Genomic DNA, 22,095 nt, shown 5'->3' with positions numbered 1-22,095 from the left:
GCCAGTGAAGATCATCCAGCTCCACCCCCAGCAGAGCTCCACATCAGCTCAAAAACAAGCAGTTTATCGCTTTATATGTAACTGGGACTATAATTCTCTCCTTGTGCAAACAGCTTGCCCAAACAGAGGCAAAGTGACAATGGTCGGACGGTGCGCCCGCCCTGTCCTCCATTCCTCGTCACAGAAAACCTTTCCTCATAAAAAAACACAACACTTCCTCACACTGCACCGCTCTGCTGCTGTGGCCAGATGAAAACCAAACAGTGCCCGGCCCACCAGCGACATCAACTCCTATCCTACAGATTTTCGGTGCCGTAATCATTCCAAAACCCGGATATACTTCTTCTGCGGGGAGAAAAGGCGAAGCGGCAGATCAGCACAAAATAATGAGAGAGGCGCGGCGGGTCGCAGGATATACGGACTGAAGCGTTTTTTTTTTGCCACCGCGACTTCCTATCAGGTAGAGAGAGGATCGGTGTTTATGGCAACACAGACGCACAGACGCGCGCAGAGATGATTTACATGTTGCATGTATCTGTGTTATTTCCCCTGAAGTCAGTTTCCTTTTGTTTCGATCCTCTTCCTCTATCTATTACTCACTCCCACACACACGCACACACACATTCGCAGTTGCAGTGGATGCTGTGCATCAGAGCCCTCTCTTCTCTCTCCCGCAGACCGGCTGCTGCTGAAGTGGAGGTGCACCCGTACCTGGAAGAAGTCAGTTCCCAGAAGGCAAGGGGATCCGGAGATGCCGCTCCCCCAAGGCATGCTGCTCTGTCTGGGCATGCTGCTGATGATTGCTGGGGGGGTCATGGCCCTGTGTGTGGGCCCCCACCAGTCAGCCCCGCTGTTTGTTGTCGGGCTGTTCCTGGGCCTGGGGGGCGTGGGCCTGCTGGTCAGTGGACTCTGCATGGCCATGAAGAATCTCCAGGTGGCAGTGCCGGGACACTTCCTCCTGCATCCCCGCACAGGCACACGCTTCAGCCCACAGCAGGCCCTGGCTATTCAAAGGTACACACGCAGAGAGGAGCATGCACAAGGGGGGGGGCAGTACCACAATGCTTTAGAAGCAGAATTTCGTTTTTGGGTTCTTTATTGCTCAAAAAATGTGCGTGATAGCATGGAGCAGTGGTTCCCAACCAGGAGATAAAGAAAAATATTAGCCTACATTTCATCCTGAGGGGGACATGAATGGGTGTACTAAATTTTGTGGTTATCCATCCAAAAGCTGTCGAGATATTTAATGCAAAACCACAAGTCAACCTTATGGTGGTGCTAGAGGAAAAGTCAGGGGATCACCAAAGTCAGTAGGATTCATCCTCTGGGAACCATGAACGTCTCTATCAAATTTTGTGGCAATCCACCCAATAGTTGTTGACATATTTCTGTCCGAAGGTATGGACCCACTGACCCACCGACCAATATTGCCATTCCTAGAGCCATGCCGCTAGCATGACTGAAAGGTTGGGAAACCCCAGGCACAGAGGACAACAGACTTAGAAAACCCCCTTTTCAATATATAAACCAACCCTGCTATTTTAAACATTGGAAGCGAGGACCTTTTCAGGCTTCCCTTGTGTTGTTCAAGATGAATAAACACACATACAGACAAATGCCAGAACACACCATCCAGGGAGATATGCTGACAAACGGTCTTGTTGTTGAACAGATCCCTTGGACACCACGTATTAGTTATAGTGAACAGTTTGGCAAAGAGCAGTGAAGTGCATTAGGAACTTGAAAACACTGGACTTGTGACAGTGAGAATTGGAAGGCAACAGCTTTTCTGATTATGAACTGATTATAGAAGTAGGTCATGGAGAAAACAGCAGACACACATGCATGTGGCTGACAGACTCCTCCTGGCATTGTCTGAGGTAATCTACGATAACCTGCGAATTTAAACAAAACATGCTCTGCTCATTGTCCAGCACTGAGGAAGAGAGACGCCAGGAGCACAGTATCCATCATCAAGGGTTTTTCTACCTCCAAACACTGACAAAACTCAGACTGATCATTATTTCTAAACCTGAACTATCTTTTAAATGTGAGATGCAGACTGTGTACAGTTAAAATATTCGTTTGAGGGATTAGAGAATGATGAAATAAAGTCATCACAGGGGAATAATATTCAAACAACAGAATGCATTTCCTGAAAGAAATGTGGTGTGAATGCTGGGATCTGAACTGCATTACTGGAAAAACTGTGTTAGTTACAGAGCAGCTGAAGGAGTATGAACTGTAGGAAGAGGAAGAGTGAAATGATGGAAGGATGAAAGAAATGAGAATTTACTAAAATGATCTGAAGTGTAAGAACTGAAAGGAATTGATTTTTTAAATAAAGTGTAAGCACTGAAAGGAGTTCACTATCAACTGAAGTGTAAGCGCTGAGAGGAACTGAAGCTTTAGGTGAAAAGTAATCACTAAAAGGAGTTGACTATCAGTTCAAGCGTAAGCGCTGAAAGAAGTTGAGGTGTAAGATAAACTGATTGCTAAAAGGAGTTGACTGTCACTTGAAGTGTTGCTGATAAAATTAGTTCAAGTGCAAATTAAAGTGGAATCACTAAAATGAGTTTACAATCAGTTGAAGTCTAAGTGCTGAAAGATTTGAAGTGTTAAGTGAAATATAACAACTGAAAGGTGTTGAAGTGTGTAATTACTGAAAGGAGTTGACTGTTGGTTGGAGTGTAGCAGTGAGAGAAGTTATTGTGCCAAGTGCAATGTAAACACTGAAAGGAGTTGAAGTTTCAGTTGAAGTGTAAGCACTGAAGAGTTTAGCACTTCTCATTGCCTCTCTTACTTTCTTAAGGAGGTTGGACCGAATTCGTCGGGAGATGTCAGAGGATTCTGTCAGCAGGAGACCAGAGCCTGAACCCTCACTCCCATCCACCCCTCCACCCTGGACTATGGAGCCACCTCCATCCTACGACACAGTGATGAAGAGCCAGGAGCACAGTGAGCAGCTTTAACCTCTCACTCTGGTGGACATCTTTACATTGTGTCAGTGCCTTTTGTCTTCGGTTCTCAGCAAGAACCTTGAACAAACAGTCGGTGCTATCAATGAACTTGATGCAAGGCGCCTCTTTGTTGCCTTAAGACAGCTGCCCTGAACCCAAACACAGGCCAGGAAACAGGAAGAGACTGCAGCTGGTTAAAGACTTTATATTTGTACAGATTGAGCCCCAGTGTGGCCTTTGTGTCTACTAAGTGTGTACTGATTGTGAAAGGAATTGAAATGATCACTACAACTGCTTCCCTCTGTACACTAAGGGCCTTTCTTGAGAACACGATTATGTAACTTTTACAACAAAGTTAATCATCAGTTTGTCTGCAGGCCTCCTGTAGACACCTATTTAGGATATTTGATTGGCCTGCTCGAATTTATGTGACCTACTACTGTGGCTGCACAGCACTCTTCTTCAAACACGACAAGAACTTTCCTCACAGCTTTACAGCTCCTCTTTGTATCTGCACTCTTTCATGTCATACATTTGTACAATATTCATTGTTAGCTTACTCCAATGCAAAGTGCCTTGACCAGTGACAGCAGAATGTCAACAGCAGTGTTATTTATCTTTCAGCTTTGTATCCCGTGTTTGCAGAATGTCCATTGTTAATTCTATGTTGTGATGTTACTATAAACTTGAGTTGAGTCGCACTTAAAAATAATGGATTGTTTATTTAAAAGAGGGAAACCCCAGAAAGGCGGAGAAGAGAAATGTCGACTTGTTTAAAATCATGTCCAAACCAAGCAAACATAAACACTCAACTCAACACTGATCAGAAGCTCAGTTGCGAGTCTCCTTTTTGCCAGCAGCTTGAGACAAGGTGACCTATCAGGTACACACACACAGCTGCAATTTTATACCTGACCTGACCAGGCTGTCTGCAGGCTGTAATAACCAGCAGAGTGGAACCCTAACAGAGCTTTCTCCACCCTCACCTTCAAGCCCTGACACAGAACAACACCAAATCTTTCCTCACTGTACAACAGGTGCTTGAGTTTTACGTTTATACAAATAAGAGCTTCATTAGCCAGCAGTGGTTGCAGTGATGGTAGAGGGGAAACCATATCGGTACGGATTGATAGCGGCGGGGCTGTGTGTGGCAGCAGTTGGCCTCTTCATCATGACTCAGGAGCGACCGCACATCTACGCCACATTATGCGTTCTGGGCGTCATCATGGTGTGTGCCGGGACTGTGTGGAGCCTCTGCCAGTGCTATCCCAAGGTAGAGACAGACTGTGTGCGTTGGGGAGAAAGACACAGGAAATAATATGTGATTGCTGTCACGCAGAAATGGACTTGGTAATGGAGCGTGTGTGTTTGTTAGGTCATTTTGGCTCCTGAGATCCAGGACAAATGTCTAGAGGATCTAGTGTGTACTGCAGCTGGAGCAAAAGATGAAAGGTACTGTCTCACGCACACATTCACAAACACACTGTCCTAATGCCCCACAAACAAGTGGGTGTTCATTCAGGCCTTAATGATTCCCTGTGGTCTGTCTGTGTATCTCAGCATGCTAAGCGGCCATCATTTTGTGGGCGAAATGGCGACAGCAGCAGTGTAATGTGTCTGAGGGGAGGAAGGATCTGCACTAATACACTGTGGATAGTAATTTTATTATCGTTACAGGAAAATGAATGGTGATGTAATGGAGTAGCTATGGCAGCAGATCAGAGGAGGGAGTTAAAGGAGAGTGGTGAGGAAAGGAAAAGTGGAATAGAAGAAAAAGGAGAGATGGTGGACTGAAGGTTGGGACTAAAAAGGGCAGATTACTGGGAAACATAAGGGTGGAGAAAGTGAATGAGTAACGCTCCCCCTTCCCTTAACAAGGACCATTAATGTTTCCTTGATTAAAGCACTTGAGCCTCAGTTAGTATTGTGGCCAGTGGGTGAAAAAGGAGGTTGTATTGCGCAGCTCCTGCATGTGAGTGTTTGTAGTTACATGAATGTTCAGCAGCCAGATAAAGACATGCATGCTCAGCAAAACCGTCCCTCGGATTAAAGAAAGTAAGAAAATGAGGACAAAACGCTGGAACTAGACCTCTATTTCTGTCTCTCCCCCTCCCCCTTGATTTAATTTTAGGCATGCTGAGGCTCTGCCAGGTTTCTGTGGCCAAAAGTTGAGCAGCAGCAGACTTCTTCCTGAAGCCCTGAAGAGCCAATGCCACAGCTGCCCCACACTGCACCTGGTCTGAGGGAGGGACACCATCATCAGAGGACTCCTCATTGGTCCAATCAAAACACTCCACCACACTGCACTCAGGACAGTGAAGAGATCATCTGATGCATTTTTATGACCTTTGACTAAATGACAGCATCACTCACACATGATGCTGTTTGGATGTGTATTTTGTTTTTACAGCTAATGGAAGTGACTGATTATGTATTAACAGTTGAACACTTTGTGTCAGTGTGAAGTTAATAAAGTTGAATGTGTACTGAGTGGTAGTTCCAGAAGATGGCACTATTTACTATATGAGAGAGTGCGTGTGGGTTGAATACACCTGGTGGACATTGAGTGACACTGCATTGACCTACATTACGTGATTAAAGGAGTACTCCAGAAACTTAAGGTCTTGCGAGAGACAATGGTCAAAATCAGTGCAAAAGATATCCTAACTTTAAGTCTCTAGTATGGAGCACGGGTCAAGTGCCAAAGATGATGGATCCTACAAATTCCAAAATGCAACTCTGTAGTGTCTTTCATTACACCCTCGCTGCCTGGAAAAGGCTCAACTCTTTTAAACGTGGTAGCATGAAACTGGCGGCAGGAATGTGTAACATGTAGCGCATGTCCGTCCTTGTGTACACGCTCAATACAAACAAAACAGAGACCCATTCATAAAAACATTGCTCCATGGCGCTCCTAGTGGTCAACAACACCACAGAGTACCTTTAATGGCACCAGTTGTAATGCAGGCCTGTTATAAATTTGTAGTCTCCTGCCAGTTTCATTTTAAAGCGGCTATAATGAATATTGTTGTTAACAATGTATCATGACAATGTGAAAACAATGTGACAATGAGAAAGGGGTCGCTCGTAGGGAAATACCTACAGAGAAATATTACCCGAATCTGCAAACAGAGCTTTATAGTGAGTTTCAGCTTGTTGTTTAGCTGTCCGGCACACAACTTTACTCTCACTGCTCTCATAGCGTTGTTTTCAGTTGCAGAAGGCAACTGTTTTCAGCCAAAACGCTCTAAAAACCAACAGAGAGACTAAGTGGTAAACATAGTGGAGCATTTAGCAGCTAAAGAGCCAGATATTTCCCTCAGGAGTTGGTGGAGACCAAAGCAGAGTTAAAAGAGAGTGACTATTGGACTTACATTCGTCAGGTGGCCAGAGACATGTCTCCAAATAAATGATAGTGTTGCTCCATAACTGCTGGATGTGTAAATAAGCAACTGTTTGCTAACATATAAATCCTAAAAAACTTTATGAAGGATGCCAGTGTTGTGTTTATAGCTTGTTTCTGCTGCCCCCAAGTGGCCAAAAACATCAGTTATTTTAAAGGCAAATAAGTTGTGTGAGGTAGTGCGTAGCAGCACATAATCCTACAAGGCAGATAATGCTATGGACTACATTTTATAACCAAGTAACCCCTGTCCTCTCTGATGAAGGAGTTACATCACTCTGGGAATTCAGAGATGCACAAAATGAACTTTTCTATCTCCACAGTAAAATTGTTGCAGTCATAACTTCTCCTTCTGTCAATGCCAGCTGTGCACTGTAGAGGTCAGAATACATATTTGGGGTCAAAGTTCCATTTAGTTGAACTTTTGGTAGTGTGTGCCGCTATGGCTCACTCAGCCACTCGCTCCATTGAAAATAATGTCCTTGCATCTACATTTGCACTTTTAGTGTGAGAGCCCTGTCATCATCAGGGTTATTTTCTCAGACTTGAATAAGCTCCTAAAGAGCCACAGAGGACATTATATAACCTCTTTCATATGCTGAGTAGTACTCTTCATGATGAGTAAACTGATCTTCATGTGTAAAGTCGGTGGAGTGCCCCTTTAAGTGTTGCAGTTTTTCACGAACTGTGTGAACCACACACGCAATTGTTTGGAGAGGGTTGAATGGACAGAGAGACACAAAGAGAAAGTTTGATAGAGATTCAGGAGTTTTGCTGGCGGCTCTGCACCTCTGAGCGCATCTCACCACGGTTTAAACAGAAGGGACTAAATAAAAAATCAATTCAAAATAATGAAAATAAATGTCAAACATGAGCTCACCATGATCAGCCTCTCCGCACACAATCACGCAGCAGGAGTTCAGACATGAACAAGTTGCACTTGCATGCATTGCTCACAGTGTTCACATTAAGTGCACGTGTTAAAACAGAATCAGCAAATAAACTTGAACTGAGAGGAAGTGTTTGACAATCATTTCAGGGTGGTTCGGTGGGAGCATGAAACATGACTCCTCCACAGTAAGAGGTGTTTTTAACGGAGGAGAATCATTCGATACAAAAGCGGTGGCGTGAGCCCCGGAGACGTCAGCAGTCCCCGCCTTGAATTATAAGAATCAATTGTCCGATTTTTTTTTTTGTTGCCAAAATCAGAAAGGTGGTGATGGTTGGAGACGTCATCTGACTGTCAGACACACAGGACGCGCGGCTGTCGCGGACACCAAAACATCTGGGTAACTAATAATAATAAAACCTCTCATTAGTGGATTTGTGTAGTTTAATAGTTTGATTTCCAATTTCACTGGAAGCAGTCCCAGAGGTTTGAAGAATGCGGCGCACCTCTGGCTGGATTGGCTGGGCGCTGTGTTTGTGCGCATCTTTGACCGTGAGCGCGCAGGACTACCCCGAGGACGACGAGATGATCCTCGATCTGATCCGCGAGGACGGGACTCAGCCTGAAACCGGAGCCGAGCCCGCAGCTGAGTTCCTCAGGTGCAACAAGGTAATAATCAGTGTGTCAGTAAAAGCAGCAGTGCTACAGTGTACAAATACTCGGTTTCCTGCATTCACAATTTTACTTAAGTACAAAAGTATTAGAATCAAAATATACCACAAGTAAAATTAGGCGTAATCATTATGCAAAATGGCCCATTTCAGAAGAATGTATATTATATTATTGGATTCTAATCATTGATAGATTAATGAACGTATCACTTTTATGATACTAAAGTACAAGTACCTCAAAATCGTACTTAAGTACAGTACTTGAGTAAATGTCCTTAGTTACTTTCCACCACTGGTCAGACAAGTCTTCATCATCTCATTGCGCAGAAATTAAAGAAATTAATAAATGAGTTTCACCTTATATAAATATTATCTCGATGCTTTGGAGCATTTTAAAAGGTATTGGGTCAAATAATCCATGGGACTGTGTTGATAGATCCAGCTAAAAAGAGGGCACAGATTAACCTCCATTTAAATGTGCGCTCACAACCTGGAAAACCCCCAAACTCTTTTTATTTCTGCAATATTATCAGAGCAATGCTGATATGTAAAGCAAACAGACGCAGAAAATAAATGATTTACTATCCATTAAAAAGTGCTGAGTGACATTTAGATAAAACTTTTTGCAAGCATGCCTTGTTTCTGCTGTACATGCATTAGGATAGCCCACCTGCACGCTCATGTTCTCTGTGCTGTGCTCCAGGCAGCGTGGCGCATGCCCGGTCAGTACCTGGTCATACTGCGTCAGGGAACGCACGAGTCTCACGTGCAGAGGACCATCAGGAGACTGAGAGCCAAAGCAGCCAGGAGAGGCTACCTGCTGGAGATCCTGCAGACGTACTCTGGAGCTCTGCAAGGCTTCCTGGTCAAGATGAACAGTGACGTCCTTCACTTGGTAACTGCTTCACCTGTCAGCATGCTGCTGCTGTGCTTACCAGTAAAACCTGTGGTGGTGAATGAAGGTGTGGGTTAACGTCTTGTCTGTGATCAATGTGAGGACACCAACTCTCAGAAAAAAACCTCATATCAACATAACTGCATTTATTTGTGTTTCGCCCCTCATTAAAATACACAGTATTCTAAATATTCACCCCCAAGTTTTCATGTTTTATTGTTTTACCTCTTTGAATCACAGTGGATCTACTGAGGCTTACTGGACACTGAGCAACAACAAGGGCCCTTCAATGTCAATGCATAACAAACAAACAACTCTACAAATGGAATTAAATTAAGTAAAAATATAAATTACAAAGTAAATACATTACATTATATCATATTATATTTTAAGTACATGGCTTTATTTATACAGCAACATGCTTTACAGTAAAACAAGGATACAACTGTAAAATCCAAACTGTAAAAGATAAATTATGAGGTAGTTATGACGATCTCCCATTCAACCTGAAGAACGTTTTGGACATCCAGATGATGGAGGACATGTCAGTAGTACCGAGTTTCATCAGAACATACAGTTGCATATCATCTGGATAACAGTGGACGTCTATATTATGTGTGCAGGTGATACGCCTCAGCAAGTAGATGGAGAATAATAGGGGACCCAGGATAGTGACCCCTCAAAAAAGAGGGGAGGTAGGCCCACCATCAACCACAACAGGACAGAGGACCTGCTGGACAGATAAGAATCAAACCAATCTAGAGTCACATCACTGATGCCAACGTAATTTGTCAGTTGATTATGACATCATGGTCCTCAGTAAGTATGATGGCCAAAATGCTCCTCACACCACAGAACCTTCTTGCACTTTCACTGTCAAAAAAAAAAATCCTAATTACATCCAATATGATTCAAATAAAAACAAACAAAAGTCAAAGGGGTTACAATAGACAATAGTAGGTGAGCAGATTCACCTTCATCAACTTCCTGTGCAGGCTTTTATTTTTGCTTTAGACCCACAGTAACAGTTGATTGTGTTCCTGCCAGGTGGTGAAGCTCCCTCATGTCCACTACATAGAGGAGGACTCGTCCATCTTTGCTCAGAGCGCCCCCTGGAACCTCCAGAGGTTACTGCAGCCTCATGGTGGCACCTCGGAAAACGGAACATACAGGCCACCCAGTGAGTCCCTCTCTGTCTCTTACACACACACACACACACACACACTCACATTATATTTCAAATCCACACACCCTCTGTCCACTGTAGATGATGGAGGGAAGGCGGAGGTGTATTTGATGGATGGCAGCGTTCAGAGTTCTCACAGAGAGGTTGAAGGACGAGTGCTCATCACAGACTTCAACAACGTCCCTGAGGAGGATGGAGTCAGAGTTCACAGACAGGTCACACACACAAATGAAATACTTGCACTTCAACAATATACTTGCATATTTCTCATTGTAGCTCAATAGCAAAGCTCTCCTCTACAGGCCAGTCAGTGTGACAGTCACGGCACACACACGGCGGGGGTTGTGAGTGGGTTGGACTCTGGTGTTGCTCGAGGCGCTGGTGTTAACCTGGTCCGTGTGCTCAACTGTCAGGGGAAAGGGACCATGTCTGGAGCTCTGGCGGGTAGGACTCCCACAGGACTGTTGTAGGCCTACTATGGACTGGAGATTATGTGTTATGACCCCCACCCCCCCAACATTGTCCATTGGTTGTGCATGTTTGAGATACATGCCTTCAATAAGCCCAGCATCTTTTCTTGAAACTAAGTGTATTTTCTGAACATCCCTCTCCTGTCCTGTTCAGGTATGGAGTATATCCGAGCAACTTTACTGGCCCGTCCAGCGGACGCTGTGGTTGTACTGCTGCCTTTCGTTGGTGGTTTCAGCCGTTCATTAAACACGGCCTGTCGGGACATGGTGGCTAACGGAGCTGTGGTCATCGCTGCTGCGGGGAACCACAGAGATGACGCCTGCCTCTACTCGCCTGCTTCAGAGCCTGAGGTTACATAACACTTTATCTAAAAGAGCCTGATGCATTCACACACAACCCTTACTTTAACGACTTTTTGTGTACGCAGGTCATCACGGTGGGGGCAGTTAATTCAGCGGACCAGCTCATGTCACAGGGAGCGGGTGGCACCAACTTTGGCCGCTGTATTGATCTGTTTGCACCCGGTGATGACATCGTTAGTGCCAGTAGCGACTGCAGCACCTGTTTTACTTCCCGTAGTGGAACCTCCCAGGCTGCTGCACATGCTGCTGGTACACGCACACGCACGCACGCACGCACCCACACCTCAAATGAAGAGGAAACTCTAGTAACTAAAAGTCATCTGTGTCAGAAGTGCTTTATATTTTGGTTTGTACATGTGTAGGTATAGCAGCAGTGATCCTGTCGTCCAATCAGAACGTGTCACCGGTGCAGGTCCTGCAGATGATGCTGCATTATTCCATCAGCAACACAATCAACTTCCTCTCTCTGTCTGACACACATCGTCTCATTACTCCAAACCTGGTGGCAGCCATGCCTCCTGCCAACAGCACAAGTTAGTGACTCACAACACACACACACACACACACACACACACAGTTGAACAGCATCTACGAGTAGTTCACACTGTTTGCCTGTTTGGGTGCGCAGATGGGGAGCTTCTGTGTCGGTCAGTGTGGTCAGAGAAGTCAGGGGTCACGAATACTGACAGAGCTATCAGCCGCTGTCGTCTGGGGGAGGAGATGATGAGCTGCAGCAGCTACACCCCTGACGGTGTCCACGCTGGAGAAACCATCACTGTGAGTTTAAACTGACCTCTAAAAAACACTTGAATCTAAGGTCTAATGTTTAAAAACCCTTCACTGTGTGTTTACAGGTGAACAGCAGGCAGATGGAGTGTGCTGCCTATAACGGTCCGGGGGGTGAAGGGGTGTATGCTGTGGCGCGTTGCTGTGTGATAGGTGGTCTGCAGTGCCAGGTCCATGCTAGTCCCAAGCCCGGGCAAGATGCTGAGTGTGTCAGCCCGCAGTACCACCTGACCGGTAAGTCACAGGTACAATCTGCTGTTTAAATGATACAAGCAAATCCATCCAGCTGGTTGCACTGTTCTGGTGCGTGGAGTTTAAAGCATTCATTTTTACATTTTGGGAAATACATTTATTCACTTTCTTGCCGAGAGTTAGATCAGAAGATCGATACCACTTTCATGTCTGTCCATTAAATATTAAGTTACAGCCAGCAGCTGGTTAGGGACTGAACAAAAATGATTGGCAAGGGGAGGGGCGGCAGAACCTAATGTTTGACTTTTAAAAAAAGCAAGACCCTCCGCAGGGCTATTAATAGAAAATTACAAAAATTGCAACACCCCCTAATTTCTCAACTCAAATCTGATTTCAAGCTAAAAATGATGATCGAACAATCATTTTTTACGTAGCCCAAATCACACTTTAGGAGTGGAACTATCAGTTGCCAAAATGAACCTAACCTCCTGTTTATGAAGCATTTTAGCTGTTTACTATTTTTGAACCAAGAGCTAGTAAATGAACAGTTATTACCACTGTCACTGAATGAGTAAACAGGATAGTCTAATATTTTAGCTTCTCTCATTAGAAGCACAGGTTGAGTCATGCTGAACATGCATCATATTATATTTATATGATACATTTAACTTTACCATAAGTTATGTTATAATGCAGAATAAAGTGAAGGCAACTGTTGGCTAGTAAAAAAAAGGTCTGTCTCTTTAGAGAAATAATGTTCAATCCCTACTAACGATAATTATTCACATCTACTGTTCTCAAAACTGACATATTGGTCCTACTAGCAACTAGTAAATAAAGTCCTGTTACTGAGACATGATAGTTGGCAGAAAGCACCTATGATCCATCTGGGGCATGGAATGATTAAAGACCCTCCCCTCTCTTCAGCAAAGAGAAAAATAAATTGTCCTCCCTCTTTTCTGACCCTGCCCCTCTGTCCCTAACTTAGCTTAGCATAAAGACTGGAAACAGGGGAAAATGTGTCATTTTTACACTTCAGTTAATTCATAAATTTGTGAGTTTTAGAGGTGCTGGTACCTTTGGACAGAGCCAGGCTAGCGGTTTCCCCTTTTCCAGTCTTTATGCTAAGCTAAGATGACTGTCTCCTGCCACCAGTTTCATATTTAACGGAAAGATATAAGAGTGGTGTCAATGTTTTCATTTAATTTTTGGCAAGAAGGCGAATAAGTGTATCTCCAAAAATGTCTAACTATTGCATCAAAAGGGATAACTGTTGATGTGTTGAATGGTAAATGGACTGTACTTGTATATCGCCTTTCTAGCCACTAGCCGACATGTCACATTCACCCCATTCACACACATTCATACACTGATGGCAGATGCTACCATGCAAGGTGCCAACTGCTCATAAGAAAGAAACAAATCATCCACAAACACACACACACACACACACACCGATGGCACAGCCTTTGGGAGCAATGTGGGGTATCAGTATCTTGCCCAAGGAGCCGGGGATCGAACCGCTGATTAGTGGGCGACCCGCTCTTCCTCTGCCGCCCGCAGTCAGTCAAACTTGTAACCCAAGTGCTGTACTACATATAAATCCTTGAAACAGAGAATTTAATGGACAATAAAGTCATCTGAATCAGAATAAGCTTTTGATGTGGCTGCATTTAGAACATATTGGCCAATTATCCTAGTTACCATGGCAATCACCCTGTGCAGTATAAAGAGCAGGGTTGTCAAAGGACGTTATAATACTTCAGTGGTTTGTTACTTTATTCCTCATTCATTGCCGTCATGATGATTCCTGTGTGGAGGATGGGCCAGTGCTTGTCTGAGAATCACTAATGGTCAATACTTTAAAAGTTTTCCATTGTCTGAGCTCATTTAAGCACGTAGCTCGTCTCTCTCTAGGCTGTACGTCTTGGCCCGGCTCCCGTCCACGTAACGGTGATCGGAAGCGTTGTGTTGTGACAGACGGGGTGACATCGCATGCCGTGTGCTGCCATGCTCCGTCTCTGGAGTGCCACCTGTTGGAAAACATATCAGCTGACAAAGATCAGGTAACTATTTTAAAATGGCTTGATGGAGATGTCTTCTTCTCTCAGACCTTTACCTTTTGACATAGCTGCTTTTGTCTTGCAGGTCGAGGTGTCCTGTCCCTCCGGCTGGACTCTGACAGACTGTAGCGCCATCTCTCAGGGCTCAGCTATCTTGGGGCCAGTTGCTAGGGGCAACAGTTGCCAAGTGCGCGTTGCCACGGGAGCTGATGCGGCAGGAGGCATCGCTGTCTGCTGCCGGGTCAGACCACCAGAGCAGCCCGCCACAACTCCTCGCTGATCCGGTCTCTCACCCCTTTGATGCCCGACACCTTGAAAACAGCGTTGATATTTCTCTAATGTTTGTCAGTGACAGTAAGCACTTCTGTAAAGCTGTTTGTGAGTTTTTCAGATTTTTTGAGATTAGGTCAAAACATGCTCCTGCACATATTGTATTGATGCCTCAGACTTACATTAATTGCCTCGTCTAGTACTGTCTTGTTAGCTGTTTTTAAAACATATAGGCTAGTTTGTAAAATGTAACCAAATATTTTTGTATCTTTTACAAAGCAATTCTAATAAAAAGAGCTTTCACGATTTATAGCGTAATTTGTTTTTTTTTTTTTTTTAAATAATGGCCTAGTTGTATTTATCGGACATACTGTCTGTATGCTTTACAAACTGATATGCAGATCAATTCAAGTGAACTTAGTGAATTTATAAGACAAGTTACAGTTATGCGTTTATGACCCAATGAGGAGCTTTTCAACAGTTCCTAACCAAATCAGCAGACTGTGGCTCAGTTTTATTCAAGTGTCCCAGTAAGTCATGACAGTGAGCCAGCACAGCTGACACACACAATGACAGTCAGTGACAGGCAGTTCTGTCAAATCACAGCCAGATATGCTGAAATACCCATCAGAGCTCACCCACACTTTTTTTTTTAATGAATGTGTCTGTGGCAGAGGAGTGTGTTTCCAGTTCAGACTGTAGAGGATGAACCAGGGAGGCTCAGTCAGGCAGCAGCACAGCGCTGGGTAATAAGCCTGATTAGCAGCTTGATTAATAATAAGACAGTTAACACTCTGCTCATTTTGTTTTGCATTTAGTCTGGAACAGTAGGTGCACAGAAAACAAGTGTGCATCTTTCTATGCTTGCATAAAACACATGAGCATCGAACTGCATTTATGTGACCTTAACCTTTATAGGATTCTAGAGTTCAAGCCAAAAAACAAAACAAAAAAAAAAACCCAAAACACACTCATAGGACTTAAATCCTGATTGTTAGATTTAAAAAACAGACAGACTTCAGCATGGAGAGCACCACAGGGATATCTATCCAACACTGCCAGCTGGGGTGCATTGATGAGTGGACAGGAGTTTGATTGCCACAGGAAATCTGATATCATTACTGCTAAATTGATACAACCCTTCATGACAGATGTCTTATCAGTGAATGGATTATTCTAAGCAAGAACATAAGCCATAACATGAGGCTGGGGTTATGCATGAATTCATTAAGTGGCGCTCACCTGAGTACTCATTCACCCATTTCACAGCAGAGATTTCGACTTGGCATAGTAGGAAAAGCACAGGCGTTACTAATAACATTAATAGCGATGGCTCCATTCTATTCCATTATTTACACCTGTGATTTTCCTACTGGGACATAATGTAGTCGTAATCAAAATGTCTTCAATTGTATGTAGGATAAAATTAGATGAGTTATTAAGAAGAAACCAACATTTTGTAAGGTATGTCTCTGGCCTGCTATAAAGTAGTGAATAATTTGACAATCTGTAAACATACATAAAAACAATGTTTACAAAAGGTTGTGCATTCCAGTTTATTTTATATCAAATTTCCCCTTAATCAAACTCTGATGTACAAATTAAAACTGAGTTTTAACATGCATTACAGAATCCTGCGATGGCAGAAGTTAATTTTCAAAATTGAATGACAGTAAAAACCCGTACAGATGCCAGTCCCTACCCACGCACTTTCCCTCCCTCCCTGCATCCCAGAATTAAAACAAGATTGTTTTGAAGTGTTCTTTCCTTATTTGTTAAGTAGATGTGGTGATGTAGCAGTGGGGCAAACCTAGGAGACACTCTTGGCTAAATGCGACTCATGTTGCCATGTGTCACTTGGCACAGACTGCATGCAGCGCTATCAGCTAGCACGTAACCAGCTACAGAGAAGGGGCGTATGTTTGTGACAGAAAGTGCTAATGACCAAATTACACAGCAAACAACACAGGGGGCTGTTTTTTTCTCTGTCACACAGAAAAGACAAACTTCACCAGCACTTGCCACACATGCAAATGTGCCGGAGAGCACAATGTGACATTCACATCGAGTGAGATAGAGAGGAAAACGGGCTGGGTGGGAGGGTGTGGAAGGGCTAAAACAGTGTCTTCTCTCTTCTCAGGCTTTGAGGACGCCGAGGAGCCTCAGTGGATTGATCACATGACAACTCCCAACAGAAAACCATTTTGCACGATTGCTTCAGTCCTCACACTGTAAACATTTACCTGTTAAAGCTGAGGGCTAATCTGCTAAACTAGTTTAGGCTCATGTCTCCAGAACATCTGTGGCTTCCTTAAAACTATCTAGCATAAATCAGTATTTACAAAGTGTGTCTGCTTGAGTGCAGAGTGAAAAGAAGCAGCATTTTACCATCACCAAAACCCTGTTCTGTCACTTAAACCCTGTTTTATTAGGGTAAACCCCCCTCCCCCCTAAATACACACAGAATCAACAACCAACAGTTACATTCCTACAGTCCTTTGTCACAACACACAGAGGAAATTTTCCCTGTATTATTTTGGGTCTAATGGGGATGAAGAAGCCCTGTTGCACTCCTACAGCGAGACTATTTGACCACAGGAGACACTGGTTTGGTGTCACGATCAGGACAGGTGGATCAGACGTTAACCCACCTCCTCAGAGATGTGACGATACAGTGTCAGAAGTGGGGGGTGGGGGTGGGGATCGGGAGGTTAAGGCACTTCAAGTCTCCCGATGATTTGGGTAGGGACGATGGATGCACGTTGTTCTCGTATGAAACTAGAGCTACATTTGGGTTTAGCTCCTCTGTGTGTGTTTCCAAAGGTAGACATAAGCAAAAGGCAAAGCAAAAACAAAACTCCATTGGAAAAAAAAAAAAAAAATCAAACCTGATAAAGCAGAGGTAACAGTGAGGCGAGGAGGAACGGTTCTTTGTGTTTGTCAGTGAAGTGAATGAGTGACACACATTTGAATGTTTTTCACAAGTTCTATCATAATGTACTATTCTTGTGTGTGTGTGTGTGTATAACCTTGGCACCTAAAAATAAAACATGCTCCTGAGCTCCCCTTCAGTCGGCACTGATGGCCCACCACGACTGATCTGTGCGCTTCCAGATCAGCTTTTCTTGCATAAGGCTTGAGTCCCTAAACATCCTCCCCAATAGTCAATTCATCCAGAGTCAAAGAAAAGTGGCAAACAAAATAAAACACAGCGATGATAAGAATAAAATCCAGCACATGAGGCTGCCTGACAGCGAGAAGAAGAAGTAGAGGGAGAGTGCTGACCATGGCACTGCTTGTTTCAGATTTGCTGAGGACTTGTCCTGTTTCTAGGACAGGGCCTGCCCTGTACTGCGTCCCCGTGGCTACACTGTGGTCACCAGGGCGAAAGCTTAAGTCACAGGCAGAGTGGGTTGCTATCAGGGCTTCCATGTGTCTGCATAAGCGGCACTTGAAAATATAAGTTGTTAAAAGCAAAAGAAGAGGAGGACACGATCGCGAGGAGGCTCTAGAGGAACTGACCAGTGCTGCTATATGTCACAATACACTGGGCTGGACTATAAAGTGCATACTTAACCCCACCCCCTCCCAAGTGCTCCTGTGTGGAGGTGTTCCTGTACAAGTGCACACATGTGTCTGTAAGTTCCTCTAGAGCAGCTAACGTGACCTCTCGCAATTTGCATGGCTGTGGAGAAGAGCACAGGAGACTTTAAAATATTATCTTACATTGGAAATTACATCTATGGAACAAATCTTTACAATATGAATATGTCTATGTAGATACATTGGCAAATATGAGCAGAAAATTGTTAAAACACAACCCAAACCCATCCTCCACCTTCCTGTCATTCTGAGTGAATGAATGAATAAAAGGATAAACTGAAGTCATCCGTGATTGTGGAAGGTTTTTGCACTTCCCACCGTAATCAACTCTGCTGCCCTTAATGATAATGCATCTCCATCAGCGCCTTGGCTGTTCTGAAAAGAAGTAATTTATGATTTATTCATAGCTCCTTTGTTGCCGTAGCGACCGAGAGAATAAGTGTTCTGATTGGCTTATTGTGGAGTCCTAAATGTCCTGACCAATCAGAGGCAAAGTGCAGCCCTTTCAATTGGTTGCCCGGAGCTGGGCCGCCTCTCCTTTGGAGGGAACTTGCTGGTTGGAGGAGCTAGGGGTCTACATCTTCTAGATCGCTCTTCGAATCGCCGAGCATCATGGGAGACTCCGACCCCTGCGAGAGGGACAAAGTGTACATTTAATAGGAGAACAAAGAAATATGGTGTTTTTGTGAGGTACAGGAACAAATAATATCAATGTGCTAAGCAGTGACACTGGGATTATAATTTCTATACAGCACAGCTCTGTATCTATCTGTAGTATTCATGCCTGTGCCAGAACAAGTCTGACAATCTTGCGTGGGCATCCTGTCAGGCACAGCAGGAGTCAGAGAAGAATGGAGCAGCTTCAATTCAGCCGCTAATAACAACCGTGGGAGGTAACAAACTGCCTTTACAGCTTTTGACAGAAGCCGGCGAGATCTTCCATTTTTGTTCCATTCTTCTCTTTTTGGCTGCGTGAACTGAGAATGAGCTGCTGTAATGCGATGAGTCATGTAAGAAGCCCACTGTGCGGTCAAAGCTGAGGGCTACCTGTCGGAGGCTGCGGTCGGCGTTTTCATTTGCTGGGCTGCCATCAGAGCCGTTACTGCTGCCAGACTGCTCCTTTTCGTTCAACAACGCTGTGGCATAGGCCAAGGTATCCTGCAGAGTTTGATACACAGACAATGAAACAGAAGCGAGTTGAGAGCAGAAGAGAAAAACAAACATCAAGTACAGACTACAGCGTGTGTGTTTGTGTAGTAGTGGTAGTGGAACTGGAGGGGGTCGTATCATGCTGATATACAGTATGTGTGTGTGTGTGTGTGTGTGTGTGTGTGTGTGTGTGTGTGTGTGTGTGTGTGTGTACCTGTGCGGAGATAGTACGCTGGAAGGTTTTATTGGTGGACGTCTCATTGGAGACGTTGCTCTGTGGAGTCCAGTAATGTTCTGTCATCTGAGGGCAGAGGGAATATGATGCAAAAACACAATGAGCATACAGGATAAATAAAAAGTATTTACAGTATTTACACAGTGTATGAAATGTATTCCTCTGGGGTGTCTTGGTGGTCTAGGGCAGTGATTCCCAACCAGGGGTACTTGTACCCCAGGGGGTACCTCTGCAGTTGCAGTATGTGGAAAAATTATGGAGTAGGTCAACTAAAAAAAAGAAAAAAAAAAAAAAGAAATTGCCATAAAAAAACATTCCACATACTGAGTCAGCTATTAACATCTGAACACTACTTGTTGTGACTAAGACTGCGTGAAACCTATTTAACAGGTGAGCAGAGAAGTTGAAATAGTTACTTAAAAAAAAAAGTTAAAATAGTTAAAAGTAATGGATAACAAATTTAAATAGTTAAAAGTAATGGAAAATGGTAGAAATGTTCAGCTTCCACTACTCCAAGTAGTATTATGAATTCAAACTTGACCAAACAGACATAGACATTGACACCATGACTGTATGAAAAAAATATTGTAACAATAAAAGCTTTTATACAATTAACACTGTAAAACAGCATTAGGCTTAAGATCGATGATCAAATGAATCGAATCAAATGAACACAATTTGGAACATGAAGGTGTAAAGGAGTTCATCTATAAGGGGCTGATACGAAGAGTTGTGATTGGGAACCCCTGGTCTGGAGGTTTTAGGCGCTGACCATGAAGCCGCAATATCCCCGGTTTGATTTTGTTTGACTTTGTTGCACGTCATCCCCCCATCTCTCTCTCCCCTCTTTTCCTGTATGTTGTCACTCTCTATAATGCCTAAACAAATACAACAAAACTAAACACATTCCTCTGATGTATGTGGCGACACAGTATTTTAGAAGCTTGCCTTTTTTTGTAGCCACTGTACAGCCCAGCTCCAGTGACCAGACAAGTCCTTGAAGTAATCCTTGGCTGGAGGACACCTGGTGGAAAAAATAAAAGGAGGCTCAGAATTATATTACCCTGTGTATCTGTCAAAAAATCATGAGAGTATCACCCACAATAAAGTATATCTAGGAGAATTACTACTCCTGGACCACTGTAATGTCTGACCCTTAGATGTACTCACTTCTGAGCCAATGTGACCAAGAACTTCACACACTGGTAGCAGCGTCTGCTGTCCACATTGTTGCTCTGGTGCATCAAAGCTTAGAAGAAAAAGCACTGTTAGGTTTTTCTACATTCAATAAATCCATTAAATACACACACAGAAACAGACTATGTCGCCAAGTAGCATGGCAGTCTACCAACAATGTTAATAAGAAAAACATTACATTGTAGATGACTGTTTTACTCCACTGTTGCGCCAGCTGTGGGCATTAGAGCAAAACAACAACAAAAATACTAAGACATACCTAAAAGGCCTTTCTCTGACTCAAATGCATACTTGAGTCTCTGGGATTGCAGAGGGTCCTCCATTACCTGATGTAAAAGATTTAAGTGATGTTAGCAAAGCTGATCATAATAGCAATCAGATTTTACAAAGTGATTGATCAATAGGTCACAGAGTTAACTGATGACTGTCACTCACTAGTAGCTCCTGCAGCATCTGAAAAATGTTCTTCAGTTCATGAGGTGGAGCTGTCTCCAGCTGGGTCTACGAGACACAAAGTATTCCGAAGATTTTAAAACAAAGAATACTCATCATTGACTGAATGTCTGTCAGCTCAGACAGTCGTCTCTGAGGTTTTGGAAGCTTTTTTACCTTGAGCAACTGCAGCACACCCAGTGAGAAGGGCTCGTTACAGTACGAACTGTAGGTCACCATCTCTATCAGGAGAGACAGGGGACCTGACAACTCACGCATGGCGAACATCACCTGGTAGATATTCACAATGACAAAGAGAGAACATTTTTGATGTTTGTCCTGATAAATAAGTCATGACCCTGAATGGATTGTCTGGTTCTGTTGTATCCCAATATTACAAAAATGACTGTTGTATCATTAGTCTGGATTGAAGACAGGCAAAAATACATTTCAATCAATTCCAAAAAAGGAAAAAATCCTGTGTGTTGTTGGTTTGCATGTTACCTCTAGAAGGTAAGGCTGTCCCTCTGGAGTGAAGAGTGAGGCCAGGATGTCCGCATGGAGGGGGAGGAGCGGGGTGGAGGACAGGACGTTACTCACACGCAGTTTAAACCCTCCTGGAGCTACGCAGGACGACAGGTGAGAAATGAAAGAATCGGAATGATTGCTGGATTGTACAAAAACACCAACCCTGCGACCCTCAAGATTTGATTGAAGTGTCTCACCCTGCGTCCGCTGGGGGCTGAGGTCAGAGTGCAGAGTGATGAGGGCCAGAGTGCTGTGGAGGTGAAGGAACTCCCGAGCCTGAGCAGGACTCCACCGCCGGTTCTGTAGAGACAAACAGAGAAACATTTGAATAAACTATACTCAGCAAATAGTACTGCTATTTATTTGTCATTCTTGCATCTTGAATCAACATTCTGATATTTTTAAATGCAGACCATATTAAAAATTTCTTGAAACTTTTAACAATTCTAAACTACATTTACATTTGAAGCATTTTGTGGATGCTTATTACATACAAAGAGTGTAAAGGTAGAATAAAAAAATTAAAAAAAAGTCTTACGATTAAGAAAATCCTGAGCGAAAAAGTGCAGGGGTCACAGTGAAAGTATTGTGTTTCAAATGAAAACATACTACAACACCATGTGTTTTTTAACAGTTCTACCTGGTTGTTTTGCCTATTGGGTCCCAACAGGAAGATGAGCATCCGGCGATAAGCTGAGTGTTTCAACAACAACTGGCAAGGATCGCAACCCTGAGAGAGAGAACAGAAAGACAAAACACTCAGAAAATAATTTATTGTCATTTAATTTCATGTTTGTACTCGT

The 22,095-nt window shown here is 43.6% G+C and overlaps 4 protein-coding genes and 1 long non-coding RNA gene across 11 annotated transcripts in view; 3 read left to right on the top strand and 2 right to left on the bottom strand.

The window, feature by feature from the left end:
* The first annotated feature begins 141 nt into the window (after positions 1–141).
* Positions 142–3,661, top strand: si:dkeyp-51f12.3 (uncharacterized protein LOC107988041 homolog). The gene is made up of 3 exons (XM_044198299.1): positions 142–460; positions 678–1,014; positions 2,813–3,661. The coding sequence occupies exons 2-3, from the start codon at positions 752–754 to the stop codon at positions 2,970–2,972; spliced, it is 423 nt and encodes a 140-aa protein (XP_044054234.1). The 5' UTR covers positions 142–460; positions 678–751; the 3' UTR covers positions 2,973–3,661.
* A 137-nt stretch (positions 3,662–3,798) lies between these two features.
* bsnd (barttin CLCNK type accessory subunit beta) lies at positions 3,799–5,451 on the top strand. The gene is made up of 3 exons (XM_044198300.1): positions 3,799–4,233; positions 4,336–4,412; positions 5,092–5,451. The coding sequence occupies exons 1-3, from the start codon at positions 4,057–4,059 to the stop codon at positions 5,201–5,203; spliced, it is 366 nt and encodes a 121-aa protein (XP_044054235.1). The 5' UTR covers positions 3,799–4,056; the 3' UTR covers positions 5,204–5,451.
* A 2,075-nt stretch (positions 5,452–7,526) lies between these two features.
* pcsk9 (proprotein convertase subtilisin/kexin type 9) lies at positions 7,527–14,454 on the top strand. Of its 3 annotated transcripts, none has more exons than XM_044198294.1 (13): positions 7,527–7,652; positions 7,731–7,921; positions 8,627–8,818; positions 9,866–9,998; positions 10,086–10,219; positions 10,307–10,448; positions 10,629–10,825; positions 10,903–11,086; positions 11,200–11,370; positions 11,466–11,614; positions 11,692–11,857; positions 13,733–13,881; positions 13,964–14,454. In XM_044198294.1, exons 2-13 carry the CDS (start codon positions 7,748–7,750, stop codon positions 14,156–14,158), a joined length of 1,986 nt encoding a protein of 661 aa, XP_044054229.1. In that variant the 5' UTR covers positions 7,527–7,652; positions 7,731–7,747; the 3' UTR covers positions 14,159–14,454. The 3 variants fall into 3 exon arrangements, with proteins under 3 accessions (XP_044054229.1, XP_044054227.1, XP_044054230.1); XM_044198292.1 differs by having other exon boundaries at positions 7,570–7,652; positions 7,728–7,921; XM_044198295.1 differs by lacking the exons at positions 7,527–7,652; positions 7,731–7,921 and adding an exon at positions 9,442–9,637 and having other exon boundaries at positions 8,683–8,818.
* Positions 13,577–14,070, bottom strand: LOC122877165. Its single transcript, XR_006378200.1, has 2 exons — positions 13,935–14,070; positions 13,577–13,848 (listed from the first exon to the last, which is right to left on the bottom strand). It is a non-coding gene; the product is annotated as an uncharacterized LOC122877165 (long non-coding RNA).
* A 1,236-nt stretch (positions 14,455–15,690) lies between the features above and the next one.
* The window catches only part of usp24 (ubiquitin specific peptidase 24), a 32,419-nt gene continuing 26,014 nt past the window's right edge, over positions 15,691–22,095 (bottom strand). For all 5 annotated transcript variants that reach the window (XM_044198287.1, XM_044198288.1, XM_044198289.1 and 2 more), the window contains 11 exons: positions 21,933–22,022; positions 21,490–21,592; positions 21,269–21,387; positions 20,942–21,055; positions 20,768–20,833; positions 20,592–20,658; positions 20,306–20,384; positions 20,084–20,159; positions 19,115–19,201; positions 18,799–18,909; positions 15,691–18,380 (listed from right to left, as the gene is read on the bottom strand). In XM_044198287.1, coding sequence (XP_044054222.1) covers positions 18,318–18,380; positions 18,799–18,909; positions 19,115–19,201; positions 20,084–20,159; positions 20,306–20,384; positions 20,592–20,658; positions 20,768–20,833; positions 20,942–21,055; positions 21,269–21,387; positions 21,490–21,592; positions 21,933–22,022 — 975 coding nt within the window. In that variant the 3' untranslated portion in view covers positions 15,691–18,317. The remainder of the gene's footprint in view (positions 18,381–18,798; positions 18,910–19,114; positions 19,202–20,083; positions 20,160–20,305; positions 20,385–20,591; positions 20,659–20,767; positions 20,834–20,941; positions 21,056–21,268; positions 21,388–21,489; positions 21,593–21,932; positions 22,023–22,095) is intronic.

The sequence above is a fragment of the Siniperca chuatsi genome, linkage group LG6 (genome assembly GCF_020085105.1).
Source record: "Siniperca chuatsi isolate FFG_IHB_CAS linkage group LG6, ASM2008510v1, whole genome shotgun sequence".
Taxonomy (NCBI): Eukaryota; Metazoa; Chordata; class Actinopteri; order Centrarchiformes; family Sinipercidae; genus Siniperca; species Siniperca chuatsi.
Note: the sequence above shows the minus strand (reverse complement) of the source record. Positions and strands in the feature narration are given on the sequence as shown.